The sequence below is a fragment of the Osmerus mordax genome, chromosome 8, assembly GCF_038355195.1.
Source record: "Osmerus mordax isolate fOsmMor3 chromosome 8, fOsmMor3.pri, whole genome shotgun sequence".
Classification (NCBI taxonomy): domain Eukaryota; kingdom Metazoa; phylum Chordata; class Actinopteri; order Osmeriformes; family Osmeridae; genus Osmerus; species Osmerus mordax.
The window spans coordinates 5,121,698-5,141,658 of record NC_090057.1 but is presented as its reverse complement, the minus strand read 5'-3'; the positions used below and the strand labels follow the sequence as shown (position 1 = coordinate 5,141,658).

Genomic DNA, 19,961 nt, shown 5'->3' with positions numbered 1-19,961 from the left:
CTCCTTTTGAAGCCCCGTCTCCGTTTCTGCTCTACTTCACCATCAATAGGCGAATCAGAAATCCTTTTAAAAAGCAGCAGACAGATTTTTTTGAGAAATGAAAACAGGGGTTTTTAAATTGGGGAGTAGGAACAAATTATAAATTTGATAGGAAACCCATTTGATAAAGGTAAACATTTGCATTCAAGCGTAAAATGCATACCAGCATGGATTAAGCATGAAGTTAGTTTCATATTCGACATTCAACATTCGTCTCACATTCATGTTATTTTCAAAGATTAGCAATTTATTTGCATTTTGTTAAAACCTTTATTGAAAATGTAAAGGGTGTGGAAGTAGGCCAGACTTTATTCTGTTGTACATTTGAGATTTTTTGACACAATTTTGAAAAAGTTATTAAGATTAGCAAGGATTTCATGCTATTTTCAGAGATTAGAAATGTTCTATCATTTTGTTTGAAATTAATTGAAAATGTAAAGGATGTGGAAGTAGGCCAGACTTTATTAGTTAAATTAATAATTAATTAATAATCTGGTGTATATTTGAGATTTTTCAGTAGGCCTACAATTCTTAAAAGGTTATTAAGATTTGTGAGGATTAAGCTATTTTCAGAGATTAGGGATTTTTAAAATCATTTTGTTTGAAACTTAATTGAAAAAGTAAAGGCTGTGGAAGAATGCCAGACATTGTTAGAATACTCTGGTGTCCGTTTGAGGTTTTATATTCATAAAAATATTATAAAAGCCATAATTTTTCAATATTGTATGGGTGTATGGGACACGCCTCCCGGAAATGAGTCTCTGCAGGTTGGGATGTCTGAAATGGCTATGGTGTTTTCTAATTAATTTCTGATTGTGCACACCATTGCGACTGTAGGTCTATAGTGTGAATACAACTTTAAAAACAAATAGTCTTCGACATTTAGATTTTATTTGGAATGGCCGAATGGGGAATGGTTAAGCCATAAACGCGTGGAGAGCTAGATTAGAGCAAGTGTCGTCCACTTGCCAGAAGATGGCACCATCGACTATTTTATGAAATAAATAAATTAAATTTTCTATGAAGGCATATGGAATCAGAAAATGCCCGGATTAGGTCGTAAACAACCATGGAACCGCAGCGTGAAGAGCATCGCCCAATACCACAGTGCAGATTGAGGTTTCTGATTTGATTGTGTTGGCGACAACCAGAACGCCCCGTCCCGGGACGTCGGGGGTGTAGAATAGAAGGGATAGTCAATCAGATGTTCAGGCGAAATCTACAAGACATCGCAAAGCAGTGTGAGTACTGATACATCCATTGATTTCACACGAACAGATGTTGGGCTAGATATTCCGCCTAAAACCTTAAAATGACAAGATAAAAATGTTTGATAGCTAATTGACACACTAGTCTCTACGTTTATGTTACATTTCGTAACATAGTACTGTGTGCATGCAAATGATAAAATAGTTATAACTATTTCTAAGGTTTTGGCTGGACCAAGCCGTTAGCTGATGACACTTGCTCTGACTTGCATCTGAAATGAATGTTATCTGAATTCCTCCTAACAAGCGACGTCACATAATCCCTGACGATGCATTCAGCCACATGTTCACTTTAAACTACAGTGCAGTCACTACTATTGGCTACACTCATCTCACTCGCACACCTAAATACTAGTGCGAGAAATTATTTTCAGGGTTTGGGATAATTTCACCTCAGGGGTAGATAGAAGAGATTCTTGTCCGTTAAACCCATAACGAACTAGCCTACATTCCAGATGTGCATCCGCAGCAACATTGCATTCATGTGGCGCTGCGGTTACTTGCACTCCTCAGGAAATCGCCATCGAGTTCATGCGGGCGTGAAAATCACAGGGAGAATGCAGCGTGTTAGACACGAAGCACTTCTTATGACTCATTGCTCCACTCTTTTTGTAATTTGTCGAGCAAATCCTAACAAAGACACGTTCACATTCCACGTTCGTTCGAAATCTGTACCCGTACATGACTGAGATTATGCCCCATTCGGAGTGACCCTCTGCTCCTGTTGCGAGTGACACGCAGGGGTGTACATACCCTGTGGTCATCTATGCTCGAATATAACGTTTTGGATGTGGATGCGATGTTCATGTTCTCGCAGTGAAGCCTGGCCAAGCACCTTATTCTATACTTTGGCTGGCTCTAAGAGTGCTGCGTTGGTGATGTAACATGGCTGTTACGGCACTGCACTCTACGGACAAATATGTTTCATTCAACCCAGATTCATTTAGAACAGACATGGTATTTTCTGTCTGCCTGGGGTTAAACTGTGGTTTTGACAGAAGACCATCTGTCTCCATTCAACAGACTAACTCCTCTGGTTCTCCTCACACTGGTTCTAGTCCTAACTGAATGACCACAGTGAGGAAAGTATTGTACAGTATCAGGTCACTGAGAATGACACGCTAACAGTGTGATACTAAAACAATATCAGTAACACTATAACCACTGTAACACTAACACTATGAACCACAAATTCCCATAAGGGGTTAAGGAAGTACCTGTCTCTAACCCTAACCCTGTTTACATATCTATCTAAATGCAGCGGTCTGGAGAGAGTGAAGATACTAGCTCCTTGGTGACCTGCTTGGTGCTTTAATGGATAATACTGAGGTGGCCAAATTACAAGACAAACTCAAGTGGATGAGACTGCACAAGTACTTAGAACTACAAATCCCACCCTCTCTTGTTTCATGAATTGTAGTTCCGACAAGCAATGTTTCCACCCAGGACGGACCAGTTTGAATTCTTGATGCAATAAGAACCAACCCCAGCATTCCAGTGGGTCTCATCTTCAGACTTAGCCTTTGATCCAGAGAAGGACCACAGGAAGGATGGGGAACAAAAGCAGCGTCCCAAACCGAGGCACCGAGTCTGGGCCTGCTCAGGGAGGCCATGGGGGGTCTGCGGAGTTCATCCCAGGTACTGAGAACACACACCTGCAGGATAATCTTCATCCATCCTTTTAGACTACAAATCATAAAATACAAACTTGACTCGTGAATCGGTTGTAGTCTATTTTTATTGTCACTTCTTAAGGGGACAGACTGTATGGGCTATGTGTGTGTGATGTGTCTGTTATGGTTGTGGCTTCCAGCAGGTCCCAGAGGTGGGCCCAGCCCTGAGCTGCTGGCCTCCCTACAGACCCTGGGAGAAAACAGCGACTACGCCCTGCTGCCCCAGTCACTGCACCAGGTGAGTGTGTGTGTGTGTGTGTGTGTGTGTGCGTGTGTGTGTGTGTGTGTGTGTGTGTGTGTTTGTAACCTGCCCCATTGAAGAGCTAGCTTTTCAGTGTTGCAGCTGGTTAAAGTGGTGTTCATAGAAGTGGTCATTGCTTTTGGAGATCAGAGGACCTGGGTTCAAAACCCGGTGTAGGTGAGTTCAGGAGGAAGTTCTACTGACGGTGACAGAGTGACATCTGGGATGTGTGTGAGAGAGATAGAGAGGGTGTGTGTGTGTGGGCACATGTGAGAGAGAAACACAGACACAGAAAAGGGAAAGGCGGTTTCACAGCTCTGTTATTGTTACATTATTCCAGTCTGAACGTCCGACCACACTTCTTTTTGATACTCAGTTTTTTCTATGACTCGGCTATAAAACCCCTAAGTTTATTTAACTCCGTCTGCAGATCTGGTAATGAAACAGAGATCTAGCTGTTCGGTTCCTGAGCCCCAAAAAAGGAGAGAATCGGCTTGTCTCTGCTCCACATGAAAGCCTTGCACTGTGATTCTAGCCTGGTAGCTATCAGACCAGTGACAGAATAGCTAGCCAAGGATAATATAGAATACATTTAGTCATTTAGCAGACGCTATTATCCAGAGCGACTTACAGTAAAGTACAGGGACATTCTCCCCGAGGCAAGTAGGGTGAAGTGCCTTGCCCAAGGACACAACGTCATTTTGCACAGCCGGGATTCAAACCAACAACCTTATGATTAATAGCCCGACTGACTAACCGCTCAGCCACCTGACCCCGCAAGTGAATAGGCAAAGAGACGGGACATCCAAGCTTACCAATTTGTTGGGTCACATTAAAGTCCCCTACATAGCAATGTATGCAGTCCATTGTTTGAATGGATTCTTGTGAATATTGTTATATTGTTATAATATATGTTTGTTCTTTGTAAGAGAGCATGTACAGGATGGTGTGGATCAGCTCAGGTCAGGGTTTGTCTTGGTAGAGAGGCAGAACAGGGACACACCTGTGAGTATGAGCTACTTGTTATGGTTACTTGTAAAGGTTCCAGTCCTGTATTGTTCAGTTTCTCATCTGGGTCTGATGGACAAGACATCCGAAGTCAGAGACCTCTGTTGTCTGAAAACTGCATGTCGTTACACCCGACTGTTGAAGTTGACCGTTTGTGATAAGAGTTAAGCTCCTGTATACTTAAAAACATGCAGAAGTAGAAGTATGCCTATAAGACTAGTCTCAGCCATATCACCTGATCTCATCAGGATCATGTGACAGGGTGACGTGAAGGTCAGATCCATGTCTTTTTTTGGAATGTGGAGCTCTGTCATGTGATCTTGGTCTTGTGTATTCATTTCAATCTGCCTGCGAAAAATACTTGAATAATATTGTGATCATACAACTATGAAAAATATCCACAATTCTTAGTCTTTCATGTAACTCTATCATTTGTATTGTTTGTATTGTGTGTTCCTCACAGCATGTGGAAGTTGTCATAGATTAGCACACAGCCCAGTGGTAACGTTCCTTTAAGATAAATTGGAATCACAATCCAGCTAGTCAAGTGACTTGGCTCTACTTCAAGACATGGTAGTCACTACTGCATATGACCATCAAACCCAGTCGACAACGTGCAAATGCATTTGAAGATAACAAGTTAGGTTTGAGTTATGGTTTAAGCTGCAGATTTGTGTCTGTTCCATTGTGAAACATTTTTGTTTCCTCTCCACAGATTGCCGAGGCCTACTCCCTTGAAGAGGACTGTATCCTCTATACTTTGGGTTGGAACTTTTCCTGCGTCTCTTTAGACAGTTCAAGTTCCTGATGGAACATATGTTTTCCAGAGAAGGGACAGCGATTCAATGTCACTTTTACAATTGTGTGACAAAGAACAGGGACTGTTTCCTGGTCCTGTCCGGGGGAATGTTTCCACTCCAGTTTGTTGTAGAAGTGCGGTGTAAGATTCCAGTCCAAGAGAGGGCTTGTCTTCTTGACGTGTCTGTCCTCTTAGGGATTTCCCAGCAGGCAATGCTTCAGTTTCCTCCAGTCCTCCCTGTGACTTGTGTTTACATCGCCTCGCCTATTCGGGCTGTTGCCACGGTAACCGCACCACAAGGCAGAAAACGTAGAGTGAAGAGAAAGAGTTACACAGTTAGACAAATATAGAGTGCATGTAGATAAAAGGTGGGGGAAGGGAAACAGAGAGGGAGGGAGGGAGGGGGGGAGAGAGACATAACATTTCTGTGGCACTTTACTGTGGTTGTGTTCTTAACTCCTGGTTGTATCAGACCCCTGGGCGGTCCAGTTCCTGCAGTTGGAGAGACTTTATCATGAGCGCCTGTTGTCCAATCTCGCCGCCCTGCAGGAGAGCTGGGGTACTGTAGTCTAATCGCGTTATAGAGCAACCACCATCCCAGGAGATCCATCCCCAGCGATCAGCTAGACCAACATAGTTAATATGACAACAGTGACCTGTTTGTGAATGTGTGCGTGTGTGTGAGAATGTGTACGTGGGCAAGTGTGTGTGTATGAATGTGTGTAGGCATGTGCTTGTGCGTGTGTATGAATGTGTGTGTGAGAGAGAGAGAATGTGTGTGGGCGCTTGTGTGTGTCAGTGCGTTTGAATGATCTTTTCTCTGTCTTCAGAAAGCCAGTGCAGGGAGAGCACCAAATCCCTGTGCAGATTGTCACTACAGCCCAACAGCATTGGTCAGGAGCACATAGATGTTCTCAGCAAGATCTGTAGGACCCACCAGAGGTGAGAACCTTCTGCACATCAACCTTAGGAACACTGGGGCTGTTCCAGTGGAAGATGACCACATTCTAGAATTTAATTCTAGAAAACAAAGTTCACAAAAGTTGTACTTATGTGGCTTATAAAGAACATAAAACAAGGGGATTGATCACTCGAGTTTCAGACAGGGATCAAAGGTAATTGAACAACAAAGGTAGACATAGAACATTTAGTCATTTACATTTAGTCATTTTTAGCAGACGCTCTTACATAGAAAGAAGCCCATCTTTGTTTCCTATTAAGTCCTGTTTTATTTACCAGAGTTAGGTTTATTTGGTGGACTAGCAGTGTGAGATCATTCCAATAATATCAGACGCAAATGCTGCTTTTCCAGATTAGAAACGACCATGATAAACAGCTATCATTCCAGCAAAGCTTTTTCATTAGTTTCAAATGTTATATAATCGTCACCATATGATTCTTTGTAGTCTAAGTCTTTTAAACCCAGACAGGGTTTCCTGAGAGTCCATAGCTGTGCCCTGTCCATGCTGTCTCTTATGCTAGTGGCTTCATGCCATTAGTTGGAGATTGACTCAGCTGGAAACCAGACGCCACTTACTGTAGAAGCCTGCAGTCATAATAGCTTTTAAATATGTGAAATCAAATGCCTTTGAATGCTAACAGTTACCATGTCTGACCTCTCTATCTCTCTCCTGTGTTCTCTCTCTCTCCTGCTTCATCTCTCTGTCTGTGTCTCTCTTTTGGTCCATCCCTTTCACCTCTGTCTCATTTCTCTTCCTCTGTCGTTCTTCTGTTCCTCTACCAGGCCAACACTCGGTGCACAAGTGGTAAGATATCCCCGTTATCCTTTACCTTGTGCATCACACTGAGTATCTTCAGCCACATCAGTATTACACCTGTGCTTCCTGTCATGTGACCGGTTGTTTTCAGCAGAGTATGGCAGACGCAATTCTGAACGACATCCCAAACACCAGGGGGCAGTGTGGCAGGAGGGAGGATGAGGAGGAGGTCAGAGAGGGAGCAGCTGAAATCACTTCACATGAACCAGACCAGGAGAGGGAGGAGGGGGAGGAAGGAGGAGGGGAGGAGGAGGAGGGTGAGGAGGGTGAGGAGGAGTGTGAGGAGCCAGGAGAGGAGAGCCCAGAGGAGGAGGTGCTGCTGGAGTGGCCTGCTGGCGTTCCCCAGGCCTCGGTCAAGGACCTGGCCAAACTGTCCTACGAGGAGGGGGTGAGGAACACCGTGACCTCTGTTTTCCTTTCTCTCGCTGTCTCTCTTCTCTCTCCTGTTCTCTCTCTCCCCTTCTCTTTCTTTTCTCTCTCTGTTTCTCTTCTCTCTTGTGTTCTCTCTCTCCCCTCCATTCCTTTCTTTCTCTGTCTTTCTCCTTTTGTTTTTTGTCTGTCTCCCCCTATCTCTCTCTCTCTCTCATATTTCTTATTCTCTCTTTTTCTCCTCTGTGTATCTTTTTCTGGTGGGGAACAAACATTTGCTGAGATGTTTTCCATTTCTCTCCAGTGAGGTTAACAACAGTCTCCAACAACCTAAACTGTAGAGGCATCTATAGTGACACGAGAGCATATGACTCTGTGAGCCAAATGCTCACAGAGTCATGAACTACAAAGAGAATATAACCTCTTAAAACCAGCTCCGTAACAACTTGGCTCTGGAAGTCCCTATGTAGGCTTCTTCTCAGAGAGTTGGTCTTGGCAGATCCACAATCTCAGTAATCAGCGTGTTGGCTGGATGTGTGTTTGCTTAAGATGGGCCACACCCAATAAAATTAGATGACCCAGAGAGATTTGAAGGACACAAAAGCTGTGATGTCATGGAGAGACCACAACAGCCATCCGTAGAGTTTAGAACGTAAAATTCTAGAATCTGGGAGTTCTAGACCTGGGTGTGGACTTAAATGTTACAGTGTTGGAAGCAATCTGGTCACTTACAACACTCTGGAAAAAGGACAGGAAAAACACGATTTCTATTGAGAAATGGGGGTGTCACTACTGACACTCAGACTCACCCTTACCCAGACTATAAATATGAACCTTACTGAAGATCAGGAATGAAAAGAGCACACCACTTCTTAGCAGCCTTGAGACTAAGTCCATGTCCGTTGTGTAGTTAAGCAGACAGTCTGCCAAACAGGTCCTCATATCCTGGGTTGACTGTGGATGTAATGACATCTGCAAGTCCACTGAGTCTTTGATCCATGTATATTGACCTTGTGCAATTAATATGGTAGATATCGCAGAAATGTCAGAATGATAAATGTCCTGAGGCCACTCGGGATCAGCTCAGACATTCGATTGCTCCGATCTGTTTTCACACTTCATAGCCATCATCATTTTGACAGGCTTCTGTAATATTAGTATTTCTTCTCGATTTGGCAGTGAGAGAGGTTTGCATAGTTCTTTGACAGTGGCCACTAAACTCACTTTGTGATGTGTCATCACATCTTGTCATGTTTAAAATGCAAATCTTCCAGAGGGTTTGATGAGGTGGTTTGTTCTAGATGTGGGAGTTCCCCTTCAAGCTAATTTGTTTCCGGTTCTTTCCAGAGTTCTCCAGACGGCCTGGTGTCCATTTTGAAAAGGAGACGGGCCTCTTTGGATGGACTTCCTCCCCCCGATCCTGATGTCATCAAACAGATCTCCAAGCGTAAGGTCCGCTTCTCTGAGCCAGAAGATGGCATAGACCACGGTACGGTTCTGACACACTTGCATACACACTCACACACACACACACACACACACACACACACACACACACACACACACACACACACACTCTGGTAAGATTCAGCTTCAGTTAAGCCTCTGAGAGAAAGAGGTTATATAAAAACAACAACAGCAGCATTTGAAAATAATAATACCATCTGTCACGTACGTCCTAGCTGACGCTTTGCCTTTCTACGTTTCCCTCCATGCAGATGAGGTGGGCGGAGACTCGTGTCTGATCCTGCTGTTGTTGTGCTTGGTCACCGTGGTGATGAGCCTGGGCGGGACAGCGGTGTACTGCGCCCTGGTGGACTCCTGCTCCAGCATCTGCACCGACTTCTCCCACAACGCCAACTTCTACGTGACTCACGTGCGCCGCTTCCTGGACGAGCTGAGACGCTGGCTGCCCCTGAAGTCATAACCAGCTCACGACAGGTCAGGAACGGGTCATGGAGAAGCTCATGGACTCTCTCTCTGAGAAGGGGATTGGATGATGCTAGTCTCGCACTGGTGAAGAGGAGGAGTAGTGAAAAGGAAGGAAGTTCTACTTTGGTTTGAGGGGATAGAGGCTGAGGCTGACTGAGTGATTGGGTGTACACAGTCCTTGAGTGGTCAATAACATCTGGAGTGGTTTCATTATGAAGCCTACTTGAGTGTTGATGCATAAATGTTTCATATACTACACTACTGTTTCTCCTTTAAACAAATGACACGTCAGTGATGGTCGACAGAATAAATCTTAAGGAGAAAGGACAACTCGTACCACACAGAAGTACATGACAATTAACTGTACAGTAGCAAAAACATGTGTAGCGCAGTTGAATGGGAAAAAATCACTAAAGTTGTACTTATGGCTCATGAAGAACATAAAACAAGGAGATTGAATTTAGATAATTTTTTATATGTACCATTATGAGGTATTGTGCAACAATGATTTTCCAGATTGAGTTTCCTTGACTCTTTCACACGCAATCCGTGTGTTTTGTACAACATTGTCTTACAAATACAACATTCCACATATCGTATTATACTTTAGTGGCTGACTTTTAACTGTAGGTCGCTTTGGATAAAGGCATCCGTTAAATGAATACACTATTAAAAAGCCCGAAACACATACACACAGTGAAATGAAAGTGGTTGTCAGATGAGGTAATTATCATATATTTTTACATTATTATCAGGCAGAACAGTAAAACTTTGGAGAATGTGCATGCTGAGGTGTGTGTGGTTTACAGTAGAGCACGGTTCCTGATGTTCTGTGAGACAATATCAAGTATATCCCAAATCTAAAATAATCCCAACGACCATGTATTTAAACGTGTCATCTTGGGTGTCAGTGAACAACACACAGTACTGTATGGCTCTCTCCAAAGACTCAGGTACTTCCTACCATCAGTACTCAGTGTTTTACTTCTTATATAACGGCTCAAATGTACTGGCTTTATATTCTAAGAACATTATATGTTTTTCACAATCCTTTTAGTATCATTTAACCAGGTGTATTTTTGTGTTAATTTTCTTGCTTTCCTGAATTGTGTATGTCTTATGTATTACCCTACCTGACGTGCAACACTCAACATGTCTGACACAAGTGGACTCTGGCTGGCCCCAGAGAAATCAAAAGTAGAGACAGGCGACCATTACTGGAATGACACAGACAACATCCCTTTTAAGCATGGATTCATTCCATTGTGTTGCACTGTTTTTGATATGCTAAATCATAATTTCTCCATCTAATGCGCAAAGTTGTAGAGGTGAGGTCAATGATTTGTTACCTCCTGTTGTCACAGTGCTGCTGTACTTTGTTTACTATCAAATGTTGCATCAGAGCAATATCTATGGAAGCAAGTCAGTGACATGTTTTGAATTTTAAAAGGTATTTAATACTTATAAACACCAGCAAATGTGTTGGTTTTGAATTCACCTCTTTTGAAACATTAGGCGAATTTATTTCAATTTGCCTCGAAATTATTCGGCTAATTTCGGCTCGAAATTATTCGTCTCGAAATTATTCGGCTGGAATAGCTCGAAATTATTCGGCTCGAAATTATTCGTCTGAATAACAGCCTGAATTTCTGAACCTTGAACCTCTGAACCTTGAATTTTTTTTCAGATTTTTTTTTTTACATTGAAATAAATTCACATTTCAATTTTAAAGGGGTGAATTCAAAACCTCCAAATTCGGTGGTGTTCAATTTTCAATATTAAGTATTCAATGCCTTTTACAATTCAAAACATTATGTCACTGATTTGCTTCCAAAAGTATCTTAATTGTTTATATCTTATAATATTTATGTTGCCTGTATTCTTAGATGAATATAAATGATATCAAAGAAATAAATCTGTGATTTCAGCGGTCTTGCTTGCTTTGTAGTTGTTGTAAAATCTAGGTCATAAAATGCAGTACTATGATTTAGACACAAGATGTCTCTGTCCACCATGGAATTGATCAATCTAATTCCAGAAGTTTCATATTGCCAATGCTGCAGTCGGCGCGGCTCAGTGGTCACGCATGCTGCGTAGGTAGCGTGCTCCAGGTGGGCACGATTGTGTATTTGAATGTCCATATAACTTAATAACAGCATCTATGATGGTACAGATACCATCCTTTTAGTCTGTAGTTTCTGTGATACTACGTGATTCGCCCTTCATTTACAGGGTGAGCGGTATAGCCTACTAGGCTACTACAGCAACGTTTTTTTTACTGTCAATTTGCCTCAACCAAGGTAGACTAGTGATTTATTTGCACACTGTGCTTGTTGCGTAGTAGGCTACTATAATCCTAACTGGCGGATAAGCGTGGTAGCTTATTACTAAGCAATGGCGCCGGTCACCTCCACTACTAGACCATACCACGTTATAATTTTCGGAGCCTCTGGTTTCACCGGGCAGTTTGTTGTGGAAGAGCTAGCCCGTTGTACCGCCGAGGGTCCGAGCGGACATCTGACATGGGCCTTGGCCGGGAGGAGCAGACCGCGGTTGGAGAAAGTTCTGAATCAAGCCGCCGAGACGCTCAGTACGAAACAGCTTGTTATTACCAATGAAACTAAACACAGTCATGTCCTCTTCCCGCAGGTCACCCAAAGATGAAATGTCAGACATGGTTCGATCACTGTAGACAATTGTCATTGGCACTGGAATGTATTGATTATCACTGGTAAACAACATATTGAACTTGACCTACTTGCCTGCCTGCCTCCTGTTGTAAAACACGACTTTAACATTGACTTTCCAGGTGGCATTTGCATTATTTATTTTTTTAGGCACTCAAAGTTGCCGAGAGGTTTCCCCTCACAGTATCCAGCATCTGGTTAAAGTCCATGGCAGATTATGTAAACTCCGTGTAATTGAATATTGTCCCTCTACCATGCATGCGGTGCTGATAACCCCGCTGTCCCCAGGTCAGCCGGATCTGAGGACAGATGTGGAGATCATTGTGGCCGATGTCACCGAGGCAGAGTCCCTGGCCATCATGTGCAAACAGGCAGTGGTGGTTCTCAACTGTGTGGGGCCAGTAAGTATACAACAATATAATACAACGTTTAAAAATCCCCATAGATAATGCATTTTACTTCTCTAAATCCCACAGCAACTAATCAGAAACCAGTTTATGGTGTGCAATATGACAAAAACTTGCATAGCAAAATGAAGAGCCATGCAGATTGAGACACAGTGTCTGGAATTAAGACTGTATGTCCATATTTACATGCACTAACTGTTTTTAAGTGTACTGGGTACAATATATATATTTTTTATGTAAATGTCTAGCTATCACTGGGTTTAGTTCAGTGGTAGAGCATTTGATGGCAGATCAAGAGCTTTCAGGTTCAAATCCCCTCCGTACATTGCTTTGGATAAATGTGTCTTCTAAACTGGTTTATGTTTAGGGCTGTTTAGTTCCTGGAGCGGATGCAGTTGGACTACCACAGCAAGGCCGTGGAGGCGGGCTTGTACGTGGTTGGCAGCTGTGGAGTGGACTCCATCCCAGCAGACATGGGGATACTGTACACTCGGGACCAGTTCAAAGGTCACATTACAACATCACTGTTTACTGTGGAAGGGTTGTCCAAGTAAACTAGTGAAACTGTAAAACGTAGAAATCAACAGTAGCAAAGCAACATGTTTTTCTACGTTTCTCCAGGAACTCTGACGGCCGTCGAAAGCTTTCTGACTATCCACACCGGCCCTGAGGTTTGCCCCCTGATAACTTCCTTCTTTTTACTTTCCCGTCTGACTCCCCCAATGAAAGATGGGAGATGTAGGCTGTTTATATAAACTCTTTATTTGGGATGGTTGGTGGCCTTCCTAAAGCGTGTTCTGTTCCTTCAGGGCGGTTGTATCCACGATGGGACCTGGCAGTCGGCCGTCTACGGCTTTGCAGACAGAGCTTATCTGAAGACGCTGAGGAGGAGGTTTTTGTCCACCAGCCTCTTCCTGTGGTAGGGGCCAGAGTCAAGAACAGGTGAAGTATTGCCAACTGATTGTTTGTCAGGCTGAGTTGATTTCAAACGATTGAAAGTTTATTGCTATGTGGCTTTGGCAGTGATGGTAGATAATGGAGAAGTATCAGGAGATGTGTTGCTTCTCTGTGTCTCGACTGCTGTGAGAAGCTGATTCTTCAAATAGGGTTGTGTATTTGAATACAAGTCTAGACTATAATGACCACTGGTTCTGTTTCTATCTCCCTCTTTCTCTCTCTGTGTTTGAATATGTGTGTATATTTTACTGTGTGTGTGTACCTGTGTGTGTGTGTACCTGTGGGTGTTGTGCCTGGTGTGTGCCGGGCGTGCTGTGTGTGTGTGGGTTGACAGGGGTAGCCTGTTCTTCAGTAAGGAGGTAGAGCAGTACGCAGTCCCGTTCCTGGGCTCTGACGCCTCGGTGGTCAGGAGGAGCCAGCGGTTCCTCTACGAGGAGCACCAGCAGTCTCCTGTGAGAACCTGCTCACCTGGATGGCAGGCAGCAACACAACAACAATAACATCAACACTACAATAACATCAACACCACAATAACATCAACACCACAATAACATCAACACCACAATAACATCAACACCACAATAACATCAACACAACAATAACATCAACAACAAAATCAACTCAACACACACCCTTCTGTTACCAGCTAGGTACTCAGGTCTATCTATCATGCTCGACCGGTCTAGACTTCTCTCCTTCTCTGCACTGCAGCCTGTGATCCCAATGCAATAATAGGCCCATGTTCGAGTTGGTCGAAATGTGTTTTTCCAATTTAGTCACAACGTTAGCACTAATGAAGCTTTCTTATGTCTCATTTACGCAGCTCCTTAAACAGCTGCTGCCAGTCTTCCTGTAATGAGGGCGAAATGATGACTCACAAAGTGACTGATTCATGACTTTAGTTGTATCATTATTTTCTCTCGTTCCCTCCCTCCCTCCCCATCCCCTCTCCTCTTCTCTCCTCCCCTCCAGGTACAGTACAGTGCCTATGTAGGGATTGGAGGCATTGGCAGTGTGGTGAAGATGTTCTGTGGCGGCCTGTTGTTCTGGCTCATGGTCAAATTCGGCCTGGGAAGAAAAGTACTCATTACGGTCCATATTTAATAACATTAATATTACCATCCACCTACACTGTGCACCCATCATCCTGCGCTCCATGGACTCTACACTAGCTAGCTCCATTAGCTTGCTACGTTAGGCTCACTAAGCGCCTGTGACAGTCAAACCAGTGTGAACGTCTCAGGGGGTACAGAGGGATGTAGCACTGAGGGAATAGGTTCTTAACTTCACTGATTGCAAATAATGAGCTCCTCTTGCGAGTAAGTGTTTGACAGGGAATGTTTCTGTGTTTTGATCCCCCATTAGTTCCCAGGATTCTTCTCCTTCGGGTTGTTCACGAGTGCCGGTCCGACAAAGAAACAGGTACATGGACTTCCTCAGAGTGACTGTAATTGAGGCGTTGATCTAAGTAGGTACGTCTCAAGCGTAGTGTATCTCTGAGTTCAGGTCGTGTTTACTGGAGAATATTTCTCATACTCTGCAGTACTCTCACACACACAAAAACCTGCGTACCTGCCCTCCCATACACAAAGACCCCCCCCCCCCCCCCCCCACACACACACACACACACACACAGACACACACAGACACACACAGACACACACAGACACACACACACACACAGACACACAGACACACACCCCTGTGGTGTTGGGGGACATGCTCACTCCTCTCCTTGTCTTTCAGATGGAAGGAACCTCTTTTTCTCTGACGTTTTATGGGGAAGGATACGGGGACGGACTGGAACCTTCTCTTGGACAACCCAACGCTAAGATCATCACTCAGGTCAAAGGAGCAGGTATTAGCCTTGCTATCTCGGTTTGATTCATCAAGTTATCTGAAAATGCATTGTGGCGAATAGTGTTAAAGTGTGATTGTAGTGAAGTAAATTGTGATTGGTCCACAGAGCCTGGCTACGTTGCCACCCCGGTTGCTATGGTTCAGGCAGCCATCACTTTACTGAACGAACCCCAGTCTCTTCCTATGGGGTAGGTGTGGTTTCACTTCTTCCCTGTTTGTCCTCAACATTTTGAACCCTCATAAAAATGGGTTTCTTCACTTCTCCTTTTCTTTTTCTGTCACACTTTCCCTGCCTCTCATTCTCACCTCCTCTCTCACCCCCTCCTCTCTGTCACTATCTTTTTCTGTTTCTTTCCTTCCCTCTCTTTCTCACTCTGTAACTCTCACCTTTCTTTGTGTCTACCTCTTTTGCTCTCTCACCTATCTCCCACACACACACACACACACACACACACACACACACACACACACACACACACCCCTCGCTCTTCCTCACCATCACCTATCTCTCTTTCTCTTTCTCTCTCCCTCTTTCTCTCTCTCTCTCTCTCTCTCGCTCTCTCTCTCTCTCTCTCTTTCTTTCTTTCTCTCTCTCTCTCTCTCTCTCTCTCGCTCTCTCTCTCTCTCTCTCTCTCTCTCTCTCTCTCTCTCTCTCATATTCTCTCTCTCTCATATTCTCTCTCTCATATTCTCTCTATATTTCTCTGCTTCCCAGAGGAGGAGTGTACAGTCCGGGAGCTGCGTTTGCCAAGACGACTCTCATCGACCGTCTCAACAGACATGGCCTCAAGTTCTCAGTCAAGACTGGCTGATTGTCACCACTCCAGAAACCCTGCTTACCCCTCCCTCCCCGAGCCAGGGATGTCCAACCCTGCTCCTGAAGATCCACCCTACTACACTCTAACCCTGCTCCTGAAGATCCACCCTCCTACACTCTAACCCTGCTCCTGAAGATCCACCCTACTACACTCTAACCCTGCTCCTGAAGATCCACCCTCCTACACTCTAACCCTGCTCCTGAAGATCCACCCTACTACACTCTAACCCTGCTCCTGAAGATCCACCCTACTACACTCTAACCCTGCTCCTGAAGATCCACCCTACTACACTCTAACCCTGCTCCTGAAGATCCACCCTCCTACACTCTAACCCTGCTCCTGAAGATCCACCCTACTACACTCTAACCCTGCTCCTGAAGATCCACCCTACTACACTCTAACCCTGCTCCTGAAGATCCACCCTCCTACACTCTAACCCTGCTCCTGAAGATCCACCCTACTACACTCTAACCCTGCTCCTGAAGATCCACCCTTCTACACTCTAACCCTGCTCCTGAAGATCCACCCTACTACACTCCAACCCTGCTCCTGAAGATCCACCCTACTACACCCTCCACACTCCGACCCTGCTAAACCTGTAGGGTAGATTTCCTCGGTTCTTGAGGTGACTTGTAAGCATGATGCGACTGGGTGAAGCTTCAGTCTGCCAAGTGCCCACATTAACATGCAGTACTCCCAAACTGCGTCTGCTAAATGAATAAATGTAAATGTAAATTTCCAGGACCAGGGTTGGAGTGTAAACCTACAGGAGGTTAGATCTCTAAAGCACTGGTCCTTCTAGTTTGATGGAAAAGGTTAAAATGTATAAACATCAATATAGTTTTATTTTTAGCTGTTTCCCTTCAAGTTTGACTGTTGCGTCCGTGAATGTTGCTAGTTCAATCTGACGTTGGTAGTTTTATGCCCTATTTAATTATAATAGTTCACATTATTACTTTAAATCTGACTACAAATAGTGTCTGTTCACATTGTCAGTTGTACATAAATAGAAAGTTCCTGTTCCTGGTGTTTTTACTTGTGAATAAGTCCTTGACCCAGATCAGAGCACTCAGCTTACAGGAAGAGCAGTCTGAGAGTTCTGGGGACTGGCAGGAACTCTTCACACCAGGCATGCGTGTGATTAGGGGTTTATATTTTCAACACTCAGACTGAACTTAAGAAATCTTATTAAGGAGCTTTGTATAAATGTCCTGTTTGGTTTTTCAGTGCTTGTGGCTGAGTCTGAATGAACAACATACTAGGTGAGATATGTTTTGTGAAATGTAGGTTGTTGTGGATATTTATAAATTGACTACATTGTTGAATAAAATAATGTTGAAATCTGAAGCTGGTTTATGCTCCATATTTCCCCCTCGTCAATGTGATTGGGATTATGATTGTATAAAATAAAATTGGCTTTAGAAAGAGAAATGCATACTTTCACAAGCATGCACACACATAATGATGTTACCTACTGTACCTAATGAACAAAAACAGCCGACAACAGAAACAGTGACTTGTAAGCATGATGCGACTGGGTGAAGCTTCAGTCTGCCAAGTGCCCACATTAACATGCAGTACTCCCAAACTGCCACAAGGTGCTGCTGTTTCTCCAACAACGCCCCCCCACCCTCCCCCCAAATATTTACACAACAGAAAACCAAGATGACAGTAGAGGTCATTTGCCAGTGAGGGCCGTGCATATTGTTATACATAATGAAAGGGCCATGTATAGGGGTTTGTGGCGGTTCGTTTGAGGTGATGAAGGTTATCGTGGTGGAGGGGATGATAGGAGGCAAAAAGAGATCAAGGTTACAGAGACCTAGAGGCCGTTCTCTGTCTCTGTGACTCAGCCTCTCTCTGCTCGCGTTCCTCCCCCCACTTAACTACACCCCAACCTTTTCCACCTCCTCCACCACCTCTCTCACTCTTCCACCCTCTCCACCTCCCCCATCCTCTCCCCCTATCCCCTTCCTTCCACCCTCTCCACCTCCCCCATCCTCTCCCCCTACCCCCTTCCTTCCACCCTCTCCACCTCCCCCATCCTCTCCCCCTACCCCCTTCCTTCCACCCTCTACATCTCCCCCATCCTCTCCCCCTACCCCCTTCCTTCCACCCTCTCCACCTCCCCCATCCTCTCCCCGTACCCCCTTCCTTACACCCTCTCCACCTCCCCCATCCTCTCCCCGTACCCCTTTCCTTCCACCCTCTCCACATCCCCCATCCTCTCCCCCTACCCCCTTCCTTCCACCCTCTCCACATTCTCCACCTGAAGTCTCAGGTTAAAATCTTCCCCTGTGCTGTATGTCACTGTGGATAAAATCATCTGATAAATAAATACATGACAGTACCTGTCTACCCTCTCACCGTCCACCCAGCCCCACCATCAACAGCTGATTTCTAAGCATGGAAACACATGCTGAACATTTGTCTGCTTTCAGCACTGCACTGGGAAAATGGACAAGCACTTTGATTTGATCAAATATCACATACCGTCGGGTAATTCCTATGTTTAGTAGCTCTTAACTACAGGGTGTTTGTTAAAGCTCTGTGCGACGTGCACTTTTGCCCTGTGTGGCTTTGTGTTGAGAGAGAGAGAGAGAGAGACAGAGAGAGAGAGAGAGAGAGAGAGAGAGAGAGAGAGAGAGAGAGAGAGAGAGAAAGGTTAAGTAGAATAAGAAAGAGGCAGAGATGGAGCGCCGAGAGGAGAGAGAGACAGGGAGGGAGGGAGGGAGGGAGGGAGGGAGGGAGGGAGTGGAAGAGAGACGGGGGGGGTGGGGGCGGGGAGATTGCAGTGGTTTCCCTATGCAGAGCCCCACCCTGCTATCTCTCCCCCGCATGCCCGCCATTGTGGCTCTGCTGTTATTCATGCTTGCAGCATCCCTTATCTTCCTCAACTCTCCTCTCCAGCTCCTCTCCTCCTCCATCCCTCTCTCCTTCTCTTTCTCTCCCCTCCTCTTCTCTCTCTCCTCTCTACTTTGTCCTCTCCTCTACTCCCTTCTCATCTTTCTTCTCCTCTCCTTCCCTCTCCTGTTCTCTCCTCTCTTGACTGATCGGTTTATCCGCCAGCACACAGCCCAGTGACTCCACCCTACATCATTCAGACGCAGGATATTTGGAGTGGGCTGCAGTGCAATCCCCATCAGTGCCCCTGTCTCTCTCTCTCTCTGCTCTCCTACTCCCTTTCTCCTCCCGCATTCTCTCTCCCCATCCCTTTCTCTCTCTCCATCTCTCTGTCACCCTCTGTGTCACTCCATCCCCTTCCTCTCCCATGTCTCTCCCTTTGTCTGTCTCTCTTTGTGTCTCCCTCTTTACTTTCTCCCTCTTACTCCCATGCCCTTTTTCAATCCCTCCCTTTCATCCACACACACGTCCATCCCCTCCCTCTCTTCTCTCTTCCACTCCCTGCTTTTCTCTGCTGTGTGGTGTGTGTGCATGTGTGTGGAGGACTCGTGTACTGATAGCACAGCCTTACATAAGCCTCCTCCTCCCCCCTCCTCCACCACTCTCTCATCCCCCCTCCATCTCTCTCCCTCTCTCTCCTCCCCTCCACCCCTGCTCCCTCCTCCCCTAACCATCTCTCTTTGCCCCCCACCCCTCCTCCATCTCACTCTCCTCCCCTCCTCCACCTCCCTCACTCCCTCCCTCCCCCTGTAAATGCTGGTCTGGTAGATTGCATTGCGTAGCGAGCCAGTCTAATTCTAGAGGCTGTGTGCAGACGCGACCTTCATTGTGGCCCTGCCAGCCATTGAGACCGTGAATACAATCAGCACTACCAATATACACCTGTTCATGAGGGCTGAGGGGTCACACTGGGACTCAAACTGTGTGTGTGTGTTGCTGACTCCACAAAGTATGCCCATCCTATATCTGTCAGCATCACCAGGGTTGGGTATGTAAGTGTGCGTGTAAGGAAGACACAGAGATCCAGATGCCATGCCAATGCTAGAACAAGGTAATGAGGAAGGGAGTGATTCATAGACAAATGTAGATGGTTGGGTAGATTGAGAGAGAAGTGAAAGTGAGTAGTGAACATGTCAGGCTCAACACCCCCCAACAGCAGCTGCTCCTCAACAGAGGTAGCAAAAGTACACACGTCCTTCACTCAAGTAGAAGTACAGATAC

General features: G+C 45.0%; 2 protein-coding genes across 2 annotated transcripts; both read left to right on the top strand.

Annotated features, from left to right (window-relative positions):
• Positions 1-1,151: 1,151 nt before the first annotated feature.
• cnstb (consortin, connexin sorting protein b) lies at positions 1,152-10,992 on the top strand. The gene is made up of 10 exons (XM_067241677.1): positions 1,152-1,280; positions 2,728-2,945; positions 3,121-3,218; positions 4,945-4,975; positions 5,501-5,587; positions 5,859-5,970; positions 6,773-6,794; positions 6,898-7,194; positions 8,523-8,664; positions 8,894-10,992. Exons 2-10 carry the CDS (start codon positions 2,858-2,860, stop codon positions 9,100-9,102), a joined length of 1,086 nt encoding a protein of 361 aa, XP_067097778.1. The 5' UTR covers positions 1,152-1,280; positions 2,728-2,857; the 3' UTR covers positions 9,103-10,992.
• A 390-nt stretch (positions 10,993-11,382) lies between these two features.
• sccpdhb (saccharopine dehydrogenase b) lies at positions 11,383-17,143 on the top strand. The gene is given in 12 exon segments (XM_067241676.1): positions 11,383-11,697; positions 12,083-12,195; positions 12,579-12,708; positions 12,823-12,872; positions 13,011-13,094; positions 13,097-13,143; positions 13,493-13,610; positions 14,131-14,250; positions 14,524-14,580; positions 14,905-15,016; positions 15,125-15,206; positions 15,734-17,143. Coding segments are annotated over 12 exon segments (1,206 nt in total). The 5' UTR covers positions 11,383-11,501; the 3' UTR covers positions 15,831-17,143.
• The last annotated feature ends 2,818 nt before the right edge of the window (positions 17,144-19,961 follow it).